A 24870-nucleotide genomic window follows, 5' to 3' on the forward strand; every position below is an offset into this window, starting at 1 on the left:
CGGGGCCCATGACCCGTGATCATTACCTCAGCCGAAATCAAGAGTTGGATGCTTAACTGACTGAGCCACCCAAGCCCCCCTCCCACCTTCCTTTTTTAATATGTGCTGGTTTTGATAGAGAGATGCCCTCTTTTATCAATTTCTTTGGACTGAGAGGCTTGAATATGGCAGCAACCGTGTTACCCCTTGAGAAAGCAGCTCTGTTAAAGTCCTAATAAGGAGCCACGTGGCTAATGAAGATTCAGCACAAGCCTTAGATAGAGATTTAAGAGTAATGAAAACCAGAACGTAGGCAGCAGGTCTGCACTTTCCAAATAGTAAATAAGGGTGGGTGATGAGGTCAGAGATTTATAAACTAGCTTTGAAAAGTGGTTTCTTCACAGAGAAATACGTGCACACCTACCTCACATCCGCTGATCATTTCAGTTCTTTCTACTCAGCAGGAAACTGGATGTCTTAGATGGAAAAGTTCCATCTAAGTGTTTGCACATGCCCGAGTGAGCCTCGGAGTTTGTTTTGTTGACTGTTTCAAAGGGGACAGTTACAATTGGAACCCAATCTTTGCTACAGACCTCTTGCTTTGCTGGTGTCCACGAAATACCACTTTTTCAAGTCAAGAACCAAGATAGCAGTTAGCATGGTATTGTTACTGCTTGGTCATGCATCATAGCAATTGAATTATGTTTATTTCACAGAACAGGGATAACTACATCCGTTCCTGCAAATTGCTCCCTGATGGCTGCACCCTCATCGTGGGAGGGGAGGCCAGTACTCTGTCCATCTGGGACCTGGCGGCTCCGACCCCGCGCATCAAGGCAGAGCTGACGTCCTCGGCCCCCGCGTGCTATGCCCTGGCCATCAGCCCCGACTCCAAGGTCTGCTTCTCATGCTGCAGTGACGGTAACATTGCCGTCTGGGACCTGCACAACCAGACGCTGGTGAGGTGAGCAGCTGTGGTTTTCTAGGCTGGGGGTTCCCTCCTTGGGTACTTGGGCCTGAAGACCTCCTGCTTCTTGGGCTGCACCCAGGCTCTCAGCCCATGTGAAGAGCCTCCTGTGTGCCAGGCTTAGACAAAGTGTGGGGTGTCTCCCACACTTTCTGTTTACCTCCCCAACATCCCCATTCTTCAGCCACTTACAGATGCCAGACTTGTTCAAAATATATTCCTAACATATACATACCATGGATTACCTAGAGGTACGGACAGTCCTTAACACTAGGTGCTTTTGGCTTTGGCTAGAACCTTGTTTCTGTAAATAGGAGCCAAGTGTTAAAGGGTAACAGAAAATCAACAAAAGGACATTAGAAGAGGAGATTCCAGGGGCGCCCGGGTGGCTTAGTCAGTTAAGCGTCTGCCTTTGGCTCAGGTTAGGATCCCAGGGTCTTGGGATCGAGCCCTGAGTTGGACTCCCTGTTCAGCGGGAAGCCTGCTTCTCCCTCTCCCTCTCCCTCTCCCTCTCCCTCTGCCTGCCACTCCCCCTGCTTGTGAGCACGTGCTCTCTCTGTCAAATAAATAAATAAATATTTTTTAAAAGGAGATTCCATGAACTTTGCCCACAAAATGGTTTTAAAGTATGCGTGTTTCCCAATTACTAAATCAGTGCCGTCCACGGGTCATTCCACCCTAGGAATGAGCCCGGCTTCCTGCAATCTGTCCTCTTAACTGCAGTGACAGCCGCAGTCCTGCCACCTCTGTGTCTGTCCTTGGCTCTGGCCAGTGCCTTCCCTCTGCTGAAATCAAGAGTCCACACCAGAGATGTTACAGAAAAGTCTTTACAAAGGGCAGCACTAGTCAAACATCCCAGGGAAACCTGGTGTGTATTCTGCTTTTTCGTTCCCTGTTTTCTTTGCTCAGAAACGCTCTTCATTTATGGTGTGGTGTTAGGCTGGTGGATGATTTAGTAGGGCTCCTTTGATGCTTTGGGTCCGTGTGCCAGAGCGAATGGATGGACTTTCGAAGTCATTATAGCAGCTTCATCTCCCTCCAGACCTCCTCCATAGGAATCCAGTCAGTGTCACTGAGCCGGGCTCTGTCCCTGTGTGTGACTGATGCCGTGACCATTATTTTTCTCTTGTCACGTGCTGGGCAGCTCAGAATGATCACAATGGACACACGTAGCCAGAGCTGACAGCCCCTTCAGACTTTTAGCCTGGCCAGTGTTTGCTGTTTTTTTCTATTCTTTTTTTTTTTTTTAAAGAAATCTGAATAAATAGCACTTTTAAAATTTTAATGCTAAGGGCTTTTCAAATGTTAATCCATTTAACCCTTATAACGTCCGCGCTGCTCTTGTCCCAGTTTTACAGGTGAGGAACCTGAGGCGCGGAAAGGTGGAGGCCGCCTGCCTGGCCCACAGCGTCGGGCGTGGGGGGCACGGGACGGGGTGCGGGCGTGCTGTTCTCCTGTCTGTGCTCCGAACCCCTGCTCTGTGCGGGCCCCCGGGAGTACACGCCTGCTGGCTATCATGGGGTAGTGCTCTTATGAATGTCTTGCCCACTCTGGGTTGGCCACACGTGGCTAACGGCTGCTCTGTGTGAGAGGGTGGCATGGAGTCTGCTGAGTATCTCAGTATTTACTGAGACCCTGCGTGGCCTAAACCTGCCTTCTGGGAGCCGAAGAGTAGCGCTGAGAGTTGTGGACAGAGGGATGGAGGAACATCCACTGGGTGCCTGAGGTCCACAGAGAAAGGCATTTGTGGTCAAGGAGTATTTCATGAGTTGTAGGGAAGGCAGAGGTGAAATGCGGAGAGGTCATTGGGTTTCCAGAGCAGTCTGAGGGAGGGGATAGCAGAACTTTCAAAAGATGAGTCTGGGACTTCAGTAGTCCCGCATGAGCTCTGGGGAGTCTTGGAGGGAAGTGGGGCTGGCTGGGGTACGTGAGCCTGGGGTGGGGTGGGGACAGTTGGAGGGAAGTGGGGCTGGCTGGGGTACGTGAGCCTGGGGTGGGGTGGGGACAGTTGGGCGCGTGCGGGAGAGAGAACCAAGGTGGACATTCAGAATAGCTTTTGGAGGAACCGTTTTTGAAGTGACAGTTCTTGTCTCAGAATTCATGGCAAGTGGTGCTTTTGTCTGGTCTTACACGCTCTTTAAATTCTAAGCTCAGTTTAAAAGTGTGGAGTCCTGCGGGAACAATAAGGTGAGGGGGACCTAGAGGAAGGACAGATGTAGAAACGTTGGGTGTTGAAATTCCAAGCCACTCTAATGAATCCCTCCTGGTTCCCCATAGTGACTGGGCCTGTTCCGGTCACGTCCCTGCTGGCTCCCTCTTGGCATGCAAAACCAGGTCCAGATCCACAAATCACCAGCCCTGCAGTGGCTCACCTTGGCCTGTCCCTCAGCAAACCCCCGCCTTTGGTCTGGCAGAGCATTGGCACTCTGCAAATCCCTATTGGTTGGTTGGTTTTGGTAGTGTTTTTTGACTAAAGCACAAGAGTTCCCTTTAAGAGAACAACCTTAGGGTCAGCTTCAAGGCAGGGTCCCCGCTGAGGTGCCCATGGGTCAGCCTCAGCAATTAGCTTTGTCTCATGCTGGCCCCTGAATCAGGAGGCCAGCATGACCCTTTGTCTCTGGGAGTCCAGATTTCCTAATGCAGGGGTCTTTCTAATACAGAAAGCAAGGTTGAGTAAATATGTGAGCTCATGCTTTGTTGCCATGAAGGGCATTGCTGTGTGGATGCACTCATGGAAAAGTAAGTGCTTCTGGACCCTGAGCTCGTAATGTCGTGATGCAGGCAGATATCTTTCTTTACAGAATATACTTGGGATTCTGTGTGTTTGTCCTCCCCCCCCCCCCCCCCCCAACCGCCTTCAACACTCAAACACTTTTCCAGACCTGGGAGGAATTTTCCCTTCCAGACAGATTTGTAAGAAGAGCTATAAGAGTGTATTTTACTCCTCCCATGTGATGACCTAAAATGGCATTCCACGTCTTTAGCACTTGGACGACGAAAAAAGAAAAGGAAAATCTGCAGGTGCTATTCCCTCCTCAGGGGAAGGTTAGTGTGATCTTGCACATCAGCAGACACTGAAGAGATGACACACGCACACCGAGTCCAAAGCTAACAACACAACAGTGTTTACCTTGAGCTTGGGCAGGAAATCATTATTCAATCTGGTTTGTTTTATCAGGCAATTCCAGGGCCACACAGACGGGGCCAGCTGTATTGACATTTCTAACGACGGCACCAAGCTCTGGACGGGCGGCCTGGACAACACGGTCAGGTCCTGGGACCTGCGCGAGGGGCGGCAGCTGCAGCAGCATGACTTTACCTCCCAGGTGACGGGCTCCCCACTCCCTGCCCCCGGCAATCTCTGATGTGGTCTGCGTGTGGCATCCTTCCTCCTTCACACCCCACCATAGTAAGAACAAGGCAGATAGACCAGCCTTGACTCTGAGATGCTGATTTAAAACAAACAAAAACAACCCCCACAGACAGACAGACAGCGGCCCTGAAATGCTTAGAGTGGTTTCTAAAACCCTACCGGTGAAGACCTATTAGTTTTATTTATGTACGAGTCCACTGAAGGAACTTATTCAGTGAAGAGCCTACAGTTTGACCTGTTGGAACATATTCCCACCGTCCAGCGTGGGGGTGAGAGATGATTATTGGATTCACATATAAAGAGAGCTTGAAAAATAGGCAGGGTTATCACAAGGAGTCGAGAAAAAAATCACCAAGCCCTGAAAGTTAATTCATTTCCCTTGCATTAGGGGGCTTAAAAAAAAAAATGCGGTGGTGTCTCCGCGGATGCCCATTTTATTATTCATCCCTGGGAAAATGGACTCGTGGCTGACTAGATTGATGGAGGTTTGAAATGATATGAAATGGCAACTTTGTGGATTGTGGAGATGAGTTAGATGTCGAGTGTCTGAATCTAGACTTGTTTTGGGGAAAGATGGTGCCATTTTACATGTCTTCTGTGGGTGGAATTGTTCTTTTGATCATTACTTGCATACAGCTATGCATATTACTCAATTTCATGTCCTTGTTAATCTTTTGTGGAGTTTCTTAGAGTCTTCCTCATTCCAGCCCTTTTCCCAGTATAAGCTAGGGTACTGTTTTTGGTCTGCCTTTTTTCAAAAAAAAAAAAAAACTTTTTATGGAAAATTTCAAATATACATGAGTGCAGAGAACACCCTAGCATACATGGAAGTACAGAGAAGTGTCCAGTAAACTCCACTTGCCCATCACTGAGCTTTACAGTTGCAAACCCATGACCCGTCTCCTGTATCATCCCTGCCCCCAAACACTGGATCATTTTAAAGTAAATCGTATTATTTCATCCACAAGCATCCCAGTTAAGTATCTGCAAAAGACAAGGACCACACTAGAACATACATACACACACAGATGTCCTTATTCTTAAGAATAATTTCTTGGGGGCACCTGGCTGGCTCAGTCCGTAGAGCATGTGGCTCTTGATCTCGGGGTCGTGAGTTCAAGCCCCACATTGGGGGTAGAGATGACTTAAATACGTAAAATTTAAAAAAATAACTTCATCACATGTGATGTACGTATTCCAAGCTTTCTGATTGTTTTCATAAAGATGTTTAACACTTGGCTGGTCTGTGTTGGGTCTCTTGTCTTGTGGACTATACTGCAGTCTGGAGTTTGCTGATTACATCCCCCTCTCCTTGCTGTTTTACCCCCATTTCTGGTTGCCATTTCATTTCTCAGTTTATTGGGCAAAATCACTAGCGAGCCTGTTCTGCTTCCTACAGATCTTCTCCCTTGGATACTGCCCAACTGGGGAGTGGCTGGCCGTGGGCATGGAGAGTAGCAATGTGGAAGTTCTTCACGTAAATAAGCCTGACAAGTACCAGCTGCATCTCCATGAGAGCTGTGTGCTGTCCTTAAAATTTGCTTATTGTGGTGAGTTGAGCTGAAAGGAAACTGGAGGACACCAATGGCCTCAATGGAAAATATTTCTTAAAAAAAAAATACAGTAGAGATCATGTCTGGAAAAAATGTTCTCTGAGCAACTGGATGCAATAATTCTATTGTCTTAATATGTCCCTCAGAGCACAGTGACATCCGTTCAGCCTATTTTCCTAATGTGAGAATAGTCAGCAGGGATGCAGTTGCCTAATACAAGGTTTTGACACAGATTTTTTTTTTTTTTTCTTAAGCGGGGGAGTCTGGAGCAGAGGTGGAGGGCAATTCGTTACCACTCTGAAAGGGGGCAGGATTTATAGAAGCCTGGGGCAGCCACGTTGGAAGTTCTTAGAGACTGAGCAGCATAGGGAATTAGGATCAGAGAAGGGCACACTCAGCTTGCCCCACACTGTTATACACTCTGCGGTGAAGATCAAGAGGGAAGAAGTGCACACGGGGTCAAATATTTGTTCTTGAGATGGGTGGAGGGATGAGTAGCTGTTAGTCACTGAGCCCATTCTATCTGGCATTTTACTTAAGTTCGTCATTTAATCCTCCCCAGTCCCAATTTCATCGTGAGGAAATGGACTGAAAGGGCAGCAGCTTCATCGAGTCAGTATTTGAGGACCCACTGTGTGCTGGGTGTGATGCTGTCCCAAGTGTATCCGGTGGCTCGTGGGGCTGACACGGTCCCTGCTGCTGCTGAGACAAAACCCAAGACCACAGATGGCTCACAGTGGAGCCCCGATGTAAAGCCTGCTCTCTCTCCTCCTGTCCTAGGCCAAGCCCTTGGACATGATAGTTCATGATTAGAAATGCTCTGAGTTTGATGAAGTCCAGGTGGCTAATAGTAGAGGAAGAATTTTTAATCGTGTTCACCTCCATGTTCCTTTGCTAACTCTAGGTAAGTGGTTTGTAAGTACCGGCAAAGACAACCTCCTCAATGCTTGGCGGACCCCCTACGGAGCTAGTATATTCCAGGTAAGTAAGCCAGTGCTCCTGACCCAGAATGACCGTTTGATCAGGGCATTCTCCATGACTCCGGCAGTGAAGGCACCTCGGGGAGGAGCAGGGCCCCTGAGCAGCTCTGTTCACATTAAACCTGCGCCCACTGTTTTCTCTTCCAGTCCAAAGAGTCCTCGTCCGTGCTGAGCTGTGACATCTCTGTGGATGATAAGTACATCGTCACTGGCTCAGGGGACAAGAAGGCTACAGTCTACGAAGTCATCTACTGAAAACATGATGTGGTTTAACATTTAGAGTTGAATCGGGCCAAAATGTTTTGAATTTGTAGAAATAGAAAAGTTGTAACTTTAAAAGGAAAAAAAAAAAACAACCACGAAAACCTGTTTCCAAACCTTGACACGAAACTACTTTGAGTCTACAAAGAGGAGGCGACGAGTCCATCCACTGAAGGTCCCCCATCTACCTAGACCAAACGGAGCACCAAGGCGGAGTGGACAGAGGGGCAAGGGGAGTCGGCAGAGCCTCTTCCTTCCTGTGTGTGTGGTCGGCCGAGGTGACCTTCCTGTTCCTTGCAGTTCCCCTCACCTTCTGTGCTTGGTAGAGCAGTGGTGTCTCCAATGAACTTGTTTCCTGGTTTTGCATCTTGTGAAATGTTTTTTTGTATTTTTGTTGAAGGTTAAACATTTGTATAAATTGTAAATATATTTGGTTTATTACAGTAAAGGCTTTAGTACCAATAAGTGGTTTTCCCTTTCCTTCTTTGTTGTTTTTATCAAAGCGTTGGGATCACTCATGTGGGTTTTAGAAGCAAAGTCCACACATGTGCAGAGGAAGTTTAAGCATGCACTTTTGAATTTGCAAGTAGATTCGGTTGTGGGCTCGCACTGCACTGGCACCTAATCAACACTTCTGAGTTAGTGGGAACTCAGGACCAGAAATAGTCAGTACTTGAAGGTTTACTCATGACACTTTTATTTGGGAAGCTAAAATAACTTCATCAAGAATCATGTTTTTTTAAAGATACTCTTGTGATTGGAGGTCAGAAATTAAAGCTCTGCTTTTTCTTGGTAATGCCCTGGGAGACAGAATATCCTCTTCTCTGGGAGAGTCCAGCATCTTCAGATCTTTTATTGTCTCCCTTGGCAAGCATCACATCTCTCAAGACATGTGGGTGACTTGTGTTCAGTGTTGGGATTGATGATGTTCACAAAGCTGTGGAATTCATTAACCTGTAAAAGAAAGGTGGGATGCCAACTGGTTTTGTCTCGTTAATACTTACTTAATCTATTATATGGGTTGACCTGAGCCAGTCACACCCAGCACTGAGCCCCATTCCCATTAAGGCTTTCCCTGCGGCTTCTAGCCATTGCAGTCTCTCATTAGTCTGGTCTTCCTCCTGGTGGACAAGCTTTTATTAATTTGATCAGATGAAACCTGTAACCCTGGGCTTTTAATAAATTGACCATGCATGTTTCCTCCTGAAAAGGCTATAATGGCTATCTTTGTATACCTGTTATTTACTGTTATATTTTAGAAAATAACAGTTAATATTTTTAAACCACGTTTCCTGGCTATTTAAAAATAGCACCTAAGGAAGTTTTAATGTTCTTGTTTCCTTAGGATCCAGCAAGTTGTTGGCAGTTTGTCTTAATATTTTTCATTTGTTATCTAGGCCTTCTTGTTTTTATACATTTAGCAACATTATTTTGTTTGCTTTTTGCCAAAATAATATTTGTTTATGCAGAGAGTTTGTTAAATATTTTCTCTTCTCATTAAGTGAATGGCAGAGCCCTAATTACCAAGGCTGATTTCTTTCTCATCCCTTCCTTGTATAATGAGGTACGTTTCTATACTACAGTCTCTTATGGCTTATTAATATAGTATTTATCTTTTCTGTTGTCTCTCCTTTCCTGCCTGCCTCCCTTATTTTCTGTAATAGGAGGGGAGAAGTTACGTTGCTACAACAGAGACCCACCAGTACAGTGGCTTAGATACCACAGGGGTTTCTGTCTCCCCTAGAGACCCAGACCAGCAGTGTAGCTCTGTGTTTTCATGCTTGCTTCCCTTGCCCCACTTCCAGCCAGCAGTGGGGCAAGTGAAAGTCCAAGGAAACGGATGTCCTTGCAAGCAGGTGACTGAAGAATCTGGTCATTATTTCTATTGGCTGGGACTTAGGCGGGAGGACTGGGAAGTGGGGTCTCCTGCTCGCTGTGCAGCTGTGTACCTGCCCATCAAGAAGAGGGGGGAGCATATTTGAAAGGACTCTGGGTTAAATAAATAGTCCTGTTTTCTGTTGGTGCATTTTTTCCTTCCATGCTTTCTTGTTTCCCACGCTTCTGATATTCTTTCTCTAGTGAGATTTTGTGAGGGTCTAGACCTTACAGCTCATCGACTATCTTGAATCTGATGAAACCACTTCCATTTGCTAGTGAGGTACTGGAAGAGGCATTTGGGGGCTGGTCCGACTCCTCTGCTCAGCGTCGGAATCTTGGGGAATTGCTGAGACAATTGCTCCCCTACTCATAAAATGGGAATGATACAGTAGGCGTGCCTGCTTCTCTGAGTCTTGGGGATCAGAAGCAGGTATGTGACGCAGGACCGAGTGGCACCTGTCTCACAGTTGGGGGATACGAGTGGGAAAGCGATTTCTTCCTAAACTGTGGAATTAGGAGTCACACTCCTGTCCCCAAGGAGCCTGGAATCGTGGGGTGTTGAAACCCTCGTCAGCCAAACATTGGTATACTCCGTGCCTTGAATACGGATTATAAATTCAGGTTCAGTAAATTCAGGTTCAGCTAGACATTGATCACCTGTATGTGCCAACAGCCGGGCTAGGCAGTTTCACCTATAAAAATGTTAGGAGATGATTGTCATTATCCCTAGATGTATTTAATCTTGTTTTTTTTTTTGTTTTGTGTTTTGTTTATTTATTTATTTTTTTGGTCACTCGCAGTCTTTGCACCTTGAATGTGGGTTTCTGCCATGTGACTCTTCCATGGAATTGAAATTCTCTGGGTAAAAATTGAAATCCTAGTGAGATTAGGTTTGGAATGCCTTTTGGTAACTAGATGTTTCTAGCACTTAAAATAAGGACAAAATATTTCATCAATATGATGATTAAGTTTTTTTTTTTTAAGTTTGTGCTATTTGCCAGGTAGTAGGGAGGTGTTTGACATAAATTATAATCTTCACAGTGGCTGAGAGATGGGATTTTTGATGGCCTAATTGTTGTTGTTGTTTTTTTTTTAAATTTCATGACCGGTAAGTAGCATCTGGTTTTAAAGCCATAGAGCATTCATACAGAGATTTTAAAAAAATGGCATTTGTGCTAATGGCCCACAGAGGTTGTGACTTTCCGAAATGAGTTTTCCAACAAATCGGAGAGATCAAATTCTTAACTTAAGCATGCTGCTTCATGCCATCAGGAGACTGCTGCCTCTGTCATCAGCTTGAAATTGAGTGATGACATTTCAAGCCCTCCACTCTGCTCTCGATCCATGGATTTTTTTTCTTCTCGGATATCTTCTCTTCACTCTTCGCTCAGCAATGAAGTTGTCAGATCACCACAGTTTCGGGCTTCCCTGAGCAAGATGAAGCTTGGGTAAGGGTTATTTTCTGCCCTGGGGAATTTACTCTCCAGGCAACCAAAGCTTTGGCTTCATATTTTGTCCTGGCACTTAAACAGTTAAATGCTTGTTAGTTGGGTTTACGTTTCTAGAAAAGTGGTTCTCAAACTTGAGACTGCATCAGAATCACCAGGAGGAACAGATTCAGATTTCTGGGTCTCCATCTCTTGAGTTTTTGAGTCAGTAGATCACGGTGGGTCCTGAAAATTTGTATTTCTCCGAGTTCCCAGTTAATCTTGGGACTGCTGGACTGGAGCCCACACTTTGAGAATTGCTAATCTAGAGCAATAATCTTTACAGTGGACTATCGGTGTGTTCAAAAACTATTAGAGTATATTCATATTCTCTTAAGACTGGAACTCTCCTATCTTTTAAGTTTTGCGGGTAAGGATTAGAACTAAAATGACAATAAACAGACATACTGTTTTGAAGTGGCTGTTCTCGCATTAGTCTTTGCTCTCAAAACGGACTTTTGAAGCTTAATATTATAATACAAATAAATGCAAATTGAGTACTTTAAAAAGTTTCTCTTTGCATTTAGTAATTTAATCTGAGTTATATGAGCCTTCTATCAGGATTGGAAAACCTACCGTAAGGACCTAATGTAGTGGAAGTCTTGAGAATGTTTAATTGGAGTGGTGATGCATAATTAAAAGTTAGAAATTGTTCTTGAAAATTGGAATACTTACTGTGTGTAAAACAATAAGCTGCTGACTTTATAGAGTGTTTTTATTCTTCAGATTATCATGTTAGATTCAGTCAGCCCACCAGCATTTACTGAAGATGTGACCTCAAGCCCTTGGCGAGGTGGCCACCAGGCTGGTGGCTAAGGTGAAATTATTAGAGGGAGAAGGGTTTGGGGAAGAATCTGCTGATTGTGACGGAGGGGGATGTGGGTGAGGCACTGCCCTAAGGAAACCCAACAGTAAAGGATTGACAGGCAGCTCTCAACAGTCTGGGATGTAAATTACTCATTTGGCATTAGCTGTCGAGGACAGCCCATTGTGCCATTCCAGCAAGTGTTTGGAAGAACTGTTGTATGCCGGGCAATGGGCCAAGGGCTTCCACATGTTCCCGCATGATAATTTTTTTTTTTTATTCATAGAAGTATCATATACCTCTGATTTCAATTTGGAAAATATGGCAAGGTATATGGAAGAAAATAAACCCCATAATGGTGCCTCTTAGAAACAAGATTGTCATACCAAATATGTTCAATGTAATACAGATGATTAATAAGAATGAACATCTTTTGAGTATTTCCCAAATACCAAATAACTCAAGGACGTTTGAGCACTTTGTATTATCTCACTTAATCTTCAAAAAAGCCCAATGAGGTAGTTAGTGGGTTCATGCTCATTTAACAGATAACGAAACAGGCATAGAGAGGCAGTAACTAGCTGGAGATCACATAGCTAATTGTTGGTTGGAGTCAGATTTGAACCCAGGTCGTCAGACTCCAAAGCCTTTTGTCTTAATTCTGTTCTACTGCCTTGTCCTTGTGGTTTTATAATGTGTTTCTCACTTTTCTTTTTCTTGTTTTCAACTTCAGGTGTAATTGACAAAAACAATTGTTAGATGTTTAAAGTGTACAATATAATGATTTGATAGAAGTATGTATTATGAAAGGATTCCCCCATCAAGCTAATTAATGTATCCATCACCTCAAATGTTTATTTTGGGGGGAGTAGTGAGAACACTTAAGTTCTGCTGTCTCAGCAAATTTCAGTTATACACTACAGTGTTGTTACCCTCAGACCTTGTTCATCTTAAAACAGAAAGTTTGTACCCTTTTACCAACCTCTCCCTATTACCCTGACTTCCCAGCCCCTGGCAATCACCATTCTACTCTGTTTCTAGGAGTTCAACCTTCTTTTTTTTAATTGCACATATAGGTGATAGCACACAGTATTTGTCTTTCTCTTATTTCACTTAGCATAGTCACCTCTAGGTTCATCTGTGTTGTTGCAAATGGTAGCATTTCCTTCTTTTTAAAGGCTCAATAGTCATTTGTGTGTGTGCGTGCCCGTGCGTACGTGTGTGTGTGTGTGTGTGTCTCACACATTTCCTTTATCCATTCATCCACTGATGGACCCTTAGGTTGTTTCTTTCCTCTGGCTGTTGTGAACAGTGCTGCATTGATCATGAGACGGCAGATATCTCTAAACCCCGAATTGGGATGGCTGGATCACATGATAATTGTATTTAAAATTTTTTGAGGAACCTCCATACCATTTTCCATAGTGGCTGCACCAGTGAGTATTCCTACCAAAAATGCACCAAGGCTTCCTACTTCACATACTTGCTAGCATTTGTCTTTTTTATAATAGATATCCTCTAACAGCTGTAAGGTGATACCACCTTGTGTTTTGATTTCTGTTTCTCTTAATAGTGATGCTAAGCACATTTTCATGTATCTGTTGACCATTTGTATGTCTTCTTTGGAAAAACATCTATTTATGTCCTTTGCCCAATTTTTAATTGGGTTATTTGGAGGGTTTTTTTTTTTGCAGTTGACTTTATTTTTCTTTATTAAAATTTATTAACAAACAACTCACAATGTTGGATTTACTATAATTTGCTCATTTCTCATTTGTTAGGTATGTAGGCTATTTCAAACATTGAGATATTGTTACAATCCTTGTAAAGAAAATGTTCATATATAATTTTCTCTCCTTATTTCTCTTCATTTCCTTAGAATTAATCCCGAGAAATGGAGTTACTGCATCAAAAGATAAAATGTTATTTCAGATCTTTGATATACAGTGCCAAATTGCTTTCTAGAAATCCTAGGCCTATTTATACTACTCCCAGCAGAGCATGGTCATGCTAGCTTGCCTTGGGTCAACCACATTGTTCTTACTCTAAAAAATATTTGCTAATGATAGGCAATAAGCAATACCTCATTTTCCCATTTAGTTTTGCTGGAGCTTAGATTCATTCTTTGAAAGGATCCTGCCAAGGTCAGCTCATTGACCATCCGATCCCCATACTTAAGATTATCTGTCCCATTAGCAGATCTAGGAAACCTTTTGTAGAGCCTTGATAACTTCTTTTAGACACCTAAAGTAGATGTCTAATTTTCTCAGGATAGGTTTCTGTTACATAAACTTGTATGTTCTATTTTCAATATTAAGAAAGTATGTTCATTATTTTCCACCGTTATCCTTTGCTTGCTTCGAAGAGGTAATTTCATAACCCCAATGATGGTAAACCTTAGTAGTGAATTAAAAGTAGGGAACTATAACCTACCTCTATATTGTTTTTGTTGTTTAAAACCAAAGGGTCTTTTGTAGTTGAGCAGGTGTGATGCCCTACTTGTAATGAGAATGTGAGCCAGAAATAGTCCACTGGGCACTGTGATGTGCTGGAAGGACACCAAGTTTGGAATCAGGCACAGATCCCAGGTGTGATATGGATTTATCATTTGGGTATGGCCTTGGGCAACTTCCTTAGCCCCTCTCAGGACTTTTCTCCAACTACAAAATTGAAATAAAAATACCTACCTTACAGGGCTGTTGAAGGGGTTAAACAAGTTTGATGCCATTTTCTGATAATTTAACAATTTTAACAAATTTGAGAATTTCTAAACAATTTTAAAGAATTTCCATCTTTTTTTTCAGACTTTGTTTTGAGAGTTTAACACAGCACTGGCCATGCTTTTCTTTTCTTTGCTAATTATTTGAGGTCCCATTTAGCTGACCATTGACCTCATCAGCTGGCTTTTAATTGTGAATGCCTTGGGCAATGAGTTGTGGTCTCAGGGCAGACTTTAACAAAAGCTAGCCCATTAGTAACTGAACAGTCACTGGGAACTTCAGTTGGTTCAAGCGTATCTGTCTTGTGAAGTAAAGCCTCTGTGTCCAGGACCCTCTGCACTTTCATCTTTCCCTAGAAATGACCATACTCAAATGTCACCTTCGGAAAAGACAACATGTAAAGAAACTTGGAATTGCTTTGCAGCGTGTTCACCTGGGAGGGGTGCTGCTGTCCTGGCACCGTCAGCTGACAACGGGTATCTGTTCACTCTGCGCTCTGGAAAAACGCTGACTGTGCCAGTGAGTGCACTTTAACTTAATAGGTTAGATCGGGAGGGTTCCCTTGATTTCTTAGAACAGTAATCATTCGGACTATCCTCTCCAAGAGGAAAATACATGTTTCGGTATCCTTTAGAGTTCCGGTGGTGTGTAGCCCTTGCCATTTTAAAGGCTATATTATGCATTTCACCCAAAAGGAATGAGCTGTAAGGCTTGCACAATTTCTACCTAGTCCATTAATTGTTAGGGTGTCAGCAATGTTTTTAAAAATATTTATTTGAGAGAGAGAGCACAAGTGGGAGGAGCAGGGAGAGGGAGAGAATATCTCAAGCAGACTCTGTGCTAAGCTCAGAGCCCGAAGCGGGGCTCGATCTCAGGACCCTGAGATCACGACCTGAGCTGAAACCAAGAGTCAGACGCTTAAATGACTGCACCACCCACGTGCCCCAGGGTGTCAGCAATTTTTGATGCACGTGGCCATTGCCCTTGCTGTGAACAGGGCATGCTATTATTTCTCTATTTCTCTTTTCTCCTCACTCTGTGTCTAGTGAAGTAACCAGTGTTAACAACCCAGCTTTACTGTATGCTCTGCAATAAGCAACAGCCAATGTGCAAAGCCACTTGCAAAAGTGAGGCAGGAAGGGTCCATATGTATATCTGATATATACATATGTATATGTGTGATATATGTGTGTGTATATATATATGTATATTTGATACATATGTATGTAATGATATATATAACATTGAAGGAAGGGGCTACAAAGCATTAACCTCAAAACCTCTCCATCCTAATATATCTATTTTTGATATATTTCCCATGTATTCATTCATATGTGAGCACAGCACACATTCCATTTTGCACTCTCCTCTTCTTACTATGCTATCCCGAGTCCTTTCCTTCCCCATATTTCTGGGTAGTCTTCAGCTCTTTTTATTGTCTCCATCAAATGACACAGCGCTGTTTATTAGACTACCCCTACAACGTTGCCTATCACATTTTAACTCTAATAGCTACTGCTGCATTAAACATCTTCACATATAGAACTGCTTTCTTCCTCCTTTGAAGTATTTCCTTGGAATAATCTCAGGAATAGGATTACTAGGTCATAGGGTGTGAATGTATTATAAACCTATTTTTCATTTCTGTAGTTGGCTTTTGTTTGCACAAAAGTAAAATTTATTAATCTCCACCCAACACAAGCATCTCAATCAAGAGTTTTATTTTTATCAGACTTATTTTATTAGGTATAACATTTCATGGGAATGTTTTATGTGGCAAAATTAAAGAAAGGAACACACTGTTTCCCTTTCCATAATACAAACTGTCAGCACTCAAATAAGGTCTGTGTGCTGAAACCTGTGCCCTTCTGGTTTTCTTTCTGAGATTGTATGAAGTGACCATATCCTACTTGTGCATAAAAGACAGTTGATGAGAAAGACAAAGCTCTTGTTCTTTGGGTGAGTGATTCATTGGTTGATTGCCTAGAGTTTTCCACTTGGGAGCAAATTCCTTCTGTGGTTTCCAGAGCTTGAAGAGACATTAGTTTGCTTTTCAATTTACATGGCCATTCTACTGAATCCACTGCACAGCACTCTGCAATAGCCCTGATACATAACTTCACATTTGGAATGTAAAGTGCAACCATTCTTAATAGTTTAGTTTAATGGCCACTCTTTCCTTTCCCCTATGGTTTCTTGTGTATTATTATTATTTTTTTAAGCAGACCAACCATTTTAGCGCTACCACATTCTCCACTGAACATACACCCCTCTGCGGTGAAAATCCTTTTAAGCACAACTTATAGTCCCTTGGAAAGCAGACCACTTAGGATGAGAAAACATTGATCTATGGGGAGAGATGACTCAATGAGTCCTTGTCTGGAATTTTCCTTTTCCATTTTGTTCCCTTTAAGAAAAGCGAGCATGATGTATATGAAAATGCATGAGCAGGCTGTCTGAGAGGAGTTGTGTGGGCCAGTGGGGGTTAGGTAGTTACCTCATGTGATGGCAGTTTTTAAAATTGGTGGCAGATACCACCTGGGTATTTGTTTTACCTGAATGACTAGATCCTGAATTAAAGAAAACCTTGTATTTTTTTTTTCACCTGAGGAAGTTTAAGGTGACTTCCAATTCCTTTGCTTCCTTATACCCCCTTAGCCGATCCCAGGAATCATAGCCTGTTGGCTCTCCCCTTCTGTGCTGTCTTCTGAGAGCAGCAAAGAAAGTGTTCCTGCTCTCAGCTCTTAGGGGGGTGGCATCCATGATTCTGTTACCAGGGAAACAAGTTTCAGATGGGTGCAAAGAAGGCAAAAGGTTCAAACATCTTATTTGAAATAATGAAATAAGAATGCAACCTATAACTCCTCCTCTCCCCACCTATCTAATGTCAATTTCCATGGCAACAAGATCAGAAAGGCCGCTGACAGCCAGCCACTGACAGTAAACTCACGTGTCTGTCTAGGTGGCAGGCATCCTTTTGATAACCGCAAATGCCAATTTGTTCGATCCCATGACATATCATTGGGCTGGAAAGACTCTTATTTGAAGAGTGAATAAAAGAGAATCTACCTAGCCAAGATGTCTGTCCTAACTCCTATCAAACAAATAATTCAGGAATATGGTTCAGGTGATTACTATTGCTTTCCATGATAGCCATTTTGTCAATGTGCAAACCTCCTTGTCTACCATGTTTGTCTTTCTGATTTCTGGACTAATACTTCACAGTATGATGACCACCTCCTCTGGGCTGTAATTTATTATATCAGATATTTTGACACTGAAATATGTGTACTTTCTGAATTTTCAGTATACAGAATGTAAATGTTAGTTGATTTTAATCTCTGCAGTAGTGCCTAAACATTTGGTCACATTGTCTTACTAATTTATATCCATTTTAGATGTTTTGCCTTCTAGAAGACGTGGACTCTTAGGATGAAATATTTGGAAGTCTTTTTTTTTTAAGATTTTATTTATTTGACACAGAGAGAGAGAGTGAATGAGCATAAGCAGGGGGAGCGGCAGGCAGAGGTAGAGGGAAAAGCAGGCTCCCCATGGATCAGGGAGCCCGATGAGGGGCTCGACCCCAGGACCCCGGGTTCATGACCTGAACCAAAGGCAGATGTTCAATTGACTGAGCCACCCAGGCGCCCCAAAATAGTTGGAAATCTTAACGTACATGTCTCAATAGTTAAAAAGCTCTAGGTGGTCCCTAACATGTGCAGAGCTGAATCCCCCACAGGTAAGCGATATACTGTTTAAAAATGCTTTGTCACGGCCATAATCCACCTGAACATTTCAACACAGGATGGCTATTTTTTTTTTTAAGATTTTATTTATTTATTTGACAGAGAGACAGCGAGAGAGGGAACACAAGCAGAGGGGGTGGGAGAGGGAGAAGCAGGGAGCCCGATGCGGGGCTCGATCCCAGGACCCTGGGATCATGACCTGAGCCGAAGGCAGACGCTCAATGACTGAGCCCCCCCAGGTGCCTCAGGATGGCTAATTCTTAGTAACATGGGCAAATTAGCAGCAGAAGGAACTCTTCAAAAGGAACAGAGGGCTTCAAAAGGATTTCAACGCTTAGCATTGTGTAGAGATGCTGAATCACTTACATTATGAATTTTTTGCCTTTTCAGCTGCCTTTTGTTAAAATAAAAATACAATTCAGCATGCCATCTTCTCTGGGCTCCTCTACTAACATTAGACTTAAATTATTCAGATTAAATCGACTAAGTTTTAAATCAATGGATTATTTGCACTTAGTAAATATCAATTGCTACCTGTTAATGGTGGTATGAAATGTATAAACTCTTAAGTTTTTTAGCACACACGTGCCTGTCTGATAAAACACTTCTGTAGAGCAGTACTCACATATGACGAGCTCAGCCCTGAGTCCGTGCTGCCCTCGTTAGCTACATTCCTCTTAGCATTCATAGCTGAGGGAAGCTTTCTCACTAGCCACAGCTCAACACGTTTTCTGGGGGCGAGGTGATGCAGAGTTAGTTGAGTTGGTTCAATGACTCACACAGAAGTGCTGACATGGATTTTGGTGCTGGCCTTTCTTACCCCTCCTGGGGTGGGGGGACAGAAAAAGGTTAAGATAAGACACCAGTTTTAGCTAATATTTCCACAAGCTAAAAAACATTAAACTTGCCACTTTCTCTGTTCCTCCTTCTCTTTCTTCACAGTGAAGTGGGCCAGGCTGACATCCCACCCGGGCTTGATTAAAGCCCTTGAGGCACACATGATTTCTTTGAGTTAGGTTGGGAGATATATAAATGAGTATAAACAAAAAATGTGTTTGATTTGAACAAATTTCATAGTACATAATGCGTGGTTCCTTATGTCAGTGATTGACAGCCGTGTCTTGCGCAATCGTGAGAACTTTGGGAATTACATCTTGGCATAGTCACAAAAATATCAGTGCCTATCCTGTTCGGGTGGACAGTGTTTCTCCTGGCATTTCCATAGACTGTTTCACAAGGTTCTCTTGTCATCATTATTTATATTCTGAGATACTTTAGTTTATGGCTATTTCTACGTTAGGAATTGTAATTCTGTAATTTGCCAGCAATTGAAATCTTCTAAGTCCTTCAGATCAACATTTCATTGACTCTAGGATGTGAGGAAAATCCTGCTGATCAAGTAAAACTAGAGTTGATTAAAAACATGAGAGCAAACCCTAAAGTCACTACTGAATAGAACTTGAAATAGAAAATAAGCACAGTGACATGTAGCCATGTGTAAGTGATGCTGCCTGGTGCACTTTTTATTGAGTCATAATATTATTTTATTCACCAATAGAATCCCAGAGCAAACGCATATCCTCACGGCACTCCATAACAAGAAAGGCAAAGGATACCAGGTTTTTTTCCAGCCTGAATAGAAAATATTTTCTTTTTCCCATCCAGGATTCAGTGGAAGCATTTACTACCTACAAGCAGTAGATTTGATTTCCAACTTTTGAAATGTGAGAGGTGAATGTAAAAATATGGACAGGCCCCAAACACCAAATCTGCTAAACAGATAATAGTGTGCTTTTAAAATACATGGAAGTTTAGAGGCTACTTCAATTGTATAAAAGCCATATTTCATTCAACAAACATTTACTATATTCAGGTAACTTTGGAAGGTACTATTTGAGGGACATAATAATAATACTATGGCTAACATTTATTGAGCACTCACTGTATTGTCAGGTACTTTACTAACTATTTACCAAATTTCCTTTAAAAATAATAATAATAATACATGGTTTCTGCCCTAAAGGAGGCAAGTCCAGGTCCAGGATTAGGATGGATGAGGAAGGACTCTTCTTGGGCTCCAAGTTTAAGGTGCTACCAAAAAACTCAGTGATCAAGATAAATAACGGTTTACTGAAATTTTTAAAATATCAATGTTAGTGCAAAAATCTGTGATGATATGAAGCAATAAGAACTCTCATTCATTGCTGGTGGGAATGCAAAATGGTACAGTCACTTTGGAGGACAGTTTGTCAGTTTCTTAGAAAACTAAACATACTCTTACCATACAATCCAGCAGTCAGTGCTCCTTGGTATTTATCTAAAGGAGTTGAAAACATGTCCACACAAAAACCTCCACATAGATGTTTATAGCCTCTTCCTTCGGAATTATCAAAACTTGGAAGCTGCCATGATGTCCTTCAGTAGGTGAGTGGATGTGGTGGTTAAGTTTATGTGTCAGCTTGATTGGTCCCCAGTGTGCCCAGATATTTGCTAAAACATTATTCTAGGGTGTGTGTGTGTTTCTAGATGAGATTAATGTTTGAATCAGTAGACTGAATAAAGCAGATTGCCCTCCCCTCTATGAGTGGGCCTCATTCAATAGTTGAAGGCCCAAATAGAACAAAGACTGAATAAGATGGAATTCATTCTCCACCTGTTATCAGACTGGGACAGTCTTTGCCTGCTTTTAGCCTCTGAGATGGATTGGCATACACCATTGTCTCCCTTGGATCTCCAGCTTGCTGGAGAGCAGAGCGGAAGTCTGGGACTTCTCAGGCTCCATAATCACATGAGCTAATTCCATAAAATAAATTTCTCTCTCTCCCTCTGTATACATATATACATATATGTATATATTGCCTATTGGTTCTGTTTCTTGAAAAACCTAGGCCAATATAGTGGATAAATCAACTGTGGCATATCCAGGCAAAGGAATATTACTCAGCATTAAAAAGAGAGGAATTGTCAAGCTATGAAAAGTCATGGAGGAAGCTTAAAAGGATATCACTAAGTGAAAGAAGCCAATCTGAAAAGGCTGCATACCATATGATTCCAACTCTATGACATTCTGCAAGAGGCAAAACTACAAAGAGAGTAAAAAGATCAGTGTTTGCTGGGGTGGTAGCGGGGAGGGAAGGATGAATAAGTGGAGCACAATTTTTAAGGCAGTGAAAATTCTGTCAGGAACTAAAATGGTGGATACACATCACTATATGTCAAAATTCACAGAGAGTACACCACTAAGAATGAACCCTAATGGAAACATTTGAGTGAGAATGATGTGCCAGTGGGGGTTCCTCAGTTGTAACAAATGTACCCCTTGGGTGTGGGATGGTGATAGTGGGGAGGCTATGTTTGCGTGGGGTCAGCGCGTATATGGGAACTCTGTACTTCTGCTGAATTTCCCTGTGAACCTAAAACTGTTCTAAAAAAAAGACTATTTAAAAAAATCTATCATGAACATAATATGAGTATTTTAAATAAAGGCATATCTAACCCTGTCCTTGTACATTGCTTCCCCCCTCACCTCACCCAAATTTTGATTCTGTTCCATCCTGGCTTTACTTAAAATTTTGACACTTGTTTATCATGGATTTTTCGCTCCCAGGTTTGGTTTTTTAAGTATTATTTATTTTGGTTACACAGTTTTTTGGCACTCCTTTATTTTGTTTTAATCTTTAGCATTATGTAATAACCTATTGTATCAATGAGTGAATTTTTTTTTTAAGATTTTTTTTACTTATTTGACAGAGACACAGCGAGAGAGGGAGCACAAGCGGGGGAATGGGAGAGGGAGAGGGAGAAGCAGACTTCCCACAGAGCAGGGAGCCTGCTGCGGGGCTCAATCCTAGGATCCCAGGACCCTGGGATCATGACCTGAGCCTAAGGCAGACACTTAATGACTGAGCCACCCAGGCGCCCCTCTGGCACCCCTTTAAATTTTGTGCCCATAGCAAATGCCTCTCACCCTAATTTCAGCCTTGAGTATGACAGATGTTGTACACACAGTTAATTAAAAAATAAGGTAACAAATGATACATTCCATTATGGTAATTGTTAGGGTCACCAAAGAGAGGTGTGAAAGATATTCCACTAGAGGCATGGGAAGAAATAGCTTCAATTTATAAACATAGATTTACTATTTATATACATACATGCGTGTATATACAAATATTACTACTTCAATATTTATATATAGATATAAGTTGACATACCTATAAAATAAGGCTTACTAATATTTAAAAGCAGGTTTAATGTTATAATCCCTACTGAGTCTGTACGTCAGCAGGCCACGTGTCCCATTCAGTTCACGAGGTGCCTCAAGGAATGGCAAGGGCAGTGGACTGGGGTTGACAGTGGTGTCCTAACAGCAAATTGTTATACGTTGCAAATTCCATGGGCAGGTGAAGTCGATTTCTGTATTAATCTGTCTAATTTTAACCAACTAACTTAACCACTCCTAGAGGTGACTTAAAAACCTTCTAGCCCTGGAGCTGGAGGTTGAAAGTAGTGCTAACGATATAAACATAGGCAATCCAAAATGTCAGTGCTGACCCTTTTCCTACTTGGAATATTTGGACCGCTCCGTCAGATAAATGATGAGATTAAGAAAAGAGGGAGGGGGGAAGAGGGCTTCATTAGATCTAACAAGAAGGTTGTCCAGAAGAAAAATTAAAAATTATCAGGAAGACTACTTGAAAAAAGAGGTTCACATCTACTCTGGTTAAGGATGCACTCTAACCTCGTGCTGGGTTCTTGTGTTAAATGATCCGAGGTGGGAGTACGTGGGAGTTCTTTGTATCCCGTCCCTGCCCCACCTCACTACCAGTGGGGGAGGAGACCACTATAATAATGGCCCCACGCATTATTCCTCCCTGTGGCCACACCTCTTTGCACTGGGATGTTGCTGATAGTCCCATCAAGTGTCACGTGCTATGTTTCTGCCTCCTTGAATTTGAGGTGGTCTTGGGACTCCCTTTGACCAATAGCACACGATGGAAGTGACACTGAGCTAGTTTCTCTAGAGGCCTTTTAGCTTCCACTTACACTCTGAGAAGCCTGAGATCATCATCTACGAAGCTTGTGTTCCTGCTCTCGCTATCTCTCTGTCAAATAAATAAATCTTTAAAAAAAAAAAAAAAAAGAATTCTAGTCTAGCCTCCCTGGGAGGCTCAGTGTTCAAATGGTGGATGAGAGGCCCCACTGACAGCCAGCACCAGTGGCCTCAGTCAGATCACCAGATGACCATAGCTGCATGCGACCAACAGAACAATGACCCAGACTGCCAACCAACAGAATTTTGAAAATGAATAAATCACTGCTTCAAGCCACTAAGTTTGGAGTGGTCCATCACACAGCAACAGGTAACTGAAGGGGTGGTCTGTTAAAAATGGAATCTGGCCTCCAACAGAATGTGCCCACTTTTGTAGGAAAACAGGTTCAAAAACAGCATACAACCTTTCCTCTAGGCTTGAGCAGTCCCTGTTCTCTGTCCTCAGGGTGTTCTGAACAGCATCCTGGATGAAAGGGTCAGCAAATCTTCTAGTTGAATTAGGAAACAAGTCCTTGCGGTACCACATGGCATTCTGGAAGTGGAGAAGGTTCTGGAGTTTTGTTCTGCAGGCTTATTGCCTTGTTCCTGCAGGATGGTGGTACATGTATATAATTATAAGCTTGAACATACTTAGTTTTCCAATGAAAAACTTAAGCCTAATATCCCTATGCTAATTAAGGAAACTTGGTGCTGATTTAGATAATAGCTGAAGCATTTGCAGAATCTGGAGTATGGACTCTTCGTTAGGGTTCTTCACATCCCGATTAACTGCCCCTGGAGTTGGGATTCCTGAGTAGGGGTCATGCTACCTCAGAGCCACCAGGGAGATTGCCATTATTAACCTATGCGCACGTGTGGATCACTGATTTTATCAGTCTCTTCCCTGACCTCTTTCTCCAGGTAGGAACCCCGAACTTGAGTATACTGTCCTGTACAAGGCTGTCGACCTGAAAGTGGATAGAACTCCACAGGAGAAAGGCAGGGTGGACAATGGAAGTTGGAGGGGGGAGTGACAGGGAAACCCAGGGGCCCATCCAGGAGGAGTTAGGAAAAAAGAAAGAAGGCCTGGTCTGACCTTGACTCCCACTCAATGTTTTTAAGTATTTCCTAACCTCCTTCAGGTTGCGGCACATAGAGAACAGGAAAATATTAATAAGATACAGTGGGGAAACGTAGAGTCTGCTGGTGCTGAGTATCACAACCACGGAGGGGACTGTGGTTTGCCCAGTGTACCTCAGGGCAACCAATGGGGAGATCTATTTGTTAAAAACAAAACCAAAAAACCTCCTTTATGGCATATATATATCATTAAAGTAAATATAGGTTGACTATTTCAATAATCAGGAAAATTCTCACTCCCCTTTGAGATCACTGGAGGTTCCCTAGGCTGGGCATGCCTGGGGTGGTGAGTCTGCACCCAGCCACGTTTAGTCACGGGAACTCAGTAGGAATAAGCCAAAGAGTGCAAGAAAAGAGACAAGTTTAAATTTAAAATTGCATACTGTAGAAAAGAAGATTCCTTTATTACTTCCATAAACTCAGCAAATTAGACACTAAAATCTGAATAGCTACTCATGGGTTAAATGAGAAGAGCTACCAGAAGAACAACCATTCTCAATTAAGTTAAGAACAAAAATGTCCCAAGTTGCCAAATTAGCTGTCTCAAATTAGTTGGGTCTAAATAAAATCTAGTCACAAGGGTAAGGATAGAAAGTGCATATACTGAGTGACTGCTATGTTCCAGAGACTTCTATATCTTACCTTCAGTCCACATAGGGGTAACCTACTCCAGGCTCAAAAACCAAACTCAAAGCCAGAAATCAAAAAAGCTTGCTGAACTCCATGCCCCTGAAAGACTGCTACATTTGTCCTCTCTGTATTACATTACTTCTTCTCAGAGTAATCCCATACCAGTTCCCTCCCTTTCTTCAAGTCCAGCCTTGGTTTAACACACTCAGGCTTCTAATCCCAACCATGCCATGGAAACTGCTTTTGATAAGGTCTCCAAAGCTTTTATTGCCAAACCCATTGACCAACGTTTTATGTTTTTCTTGCTCAGAGTCTCAGC

At 42.6% G+C, this 24870-nt stretch overlaps 1 protein-coding gene across 6 annotated transcripts in view; it reads left to right on the plus strand.

Annotated features, from left to right (window-relative positions):
- The window catches only part of LOC112838532 (TLE family member 1, transcriptional corepressor), a 95422-nt gene extending 87844 nt beyond the window's left edge, over positions 1 to 7578 (plus strand). For all 6 annotated transcript variants that reach the window (XM_073889668.1, XM_073889669.1, XM_025891293.2 and 3 more), the window contains 5 exons: positions 696 to 943; positions 4125 to 4272; positions 5719 to 5869; positions 6777 to 6853; positions 7000 to 7578. In XM_073889668.1, coding sequence (XP_073745769.1) covers positions 696 to 943; positions 4125 to 4272; positions 5719 to 5869; positions 6777 to 6853; positions 7000 to 7107 — 732 coding nt within the window. In that variant the 3' untranslated portion in view covers positions 7108 to 7578. The remainder of the gene's footprint in view (positions 1 to 695; positions 944 to 4124; positions 4273 to 5718; positions 5870 to 6776; positions 6854 to 6999) is intronic.
- The last annotated feature ends 17292 nt before the right edge of the window (positions 7579 to 24870 follow it).

This window comes from Callorhinus ursinus, unplaced genomic scaffold (genome assembly GCF_003265705.2).
Source record: "Callorhinus ursinus isolate GAN/ISIS: 27379988/994484 unplaced genomic scaffold, GSC_fseal_2.0 scaffold113, whole genome shotgun sequence".
NCBI lineage: Eukaryota > Metazoa > Chordata > Mammalia > Carnivora > Otariidae > Callorhinus > Callorhinus ursinus.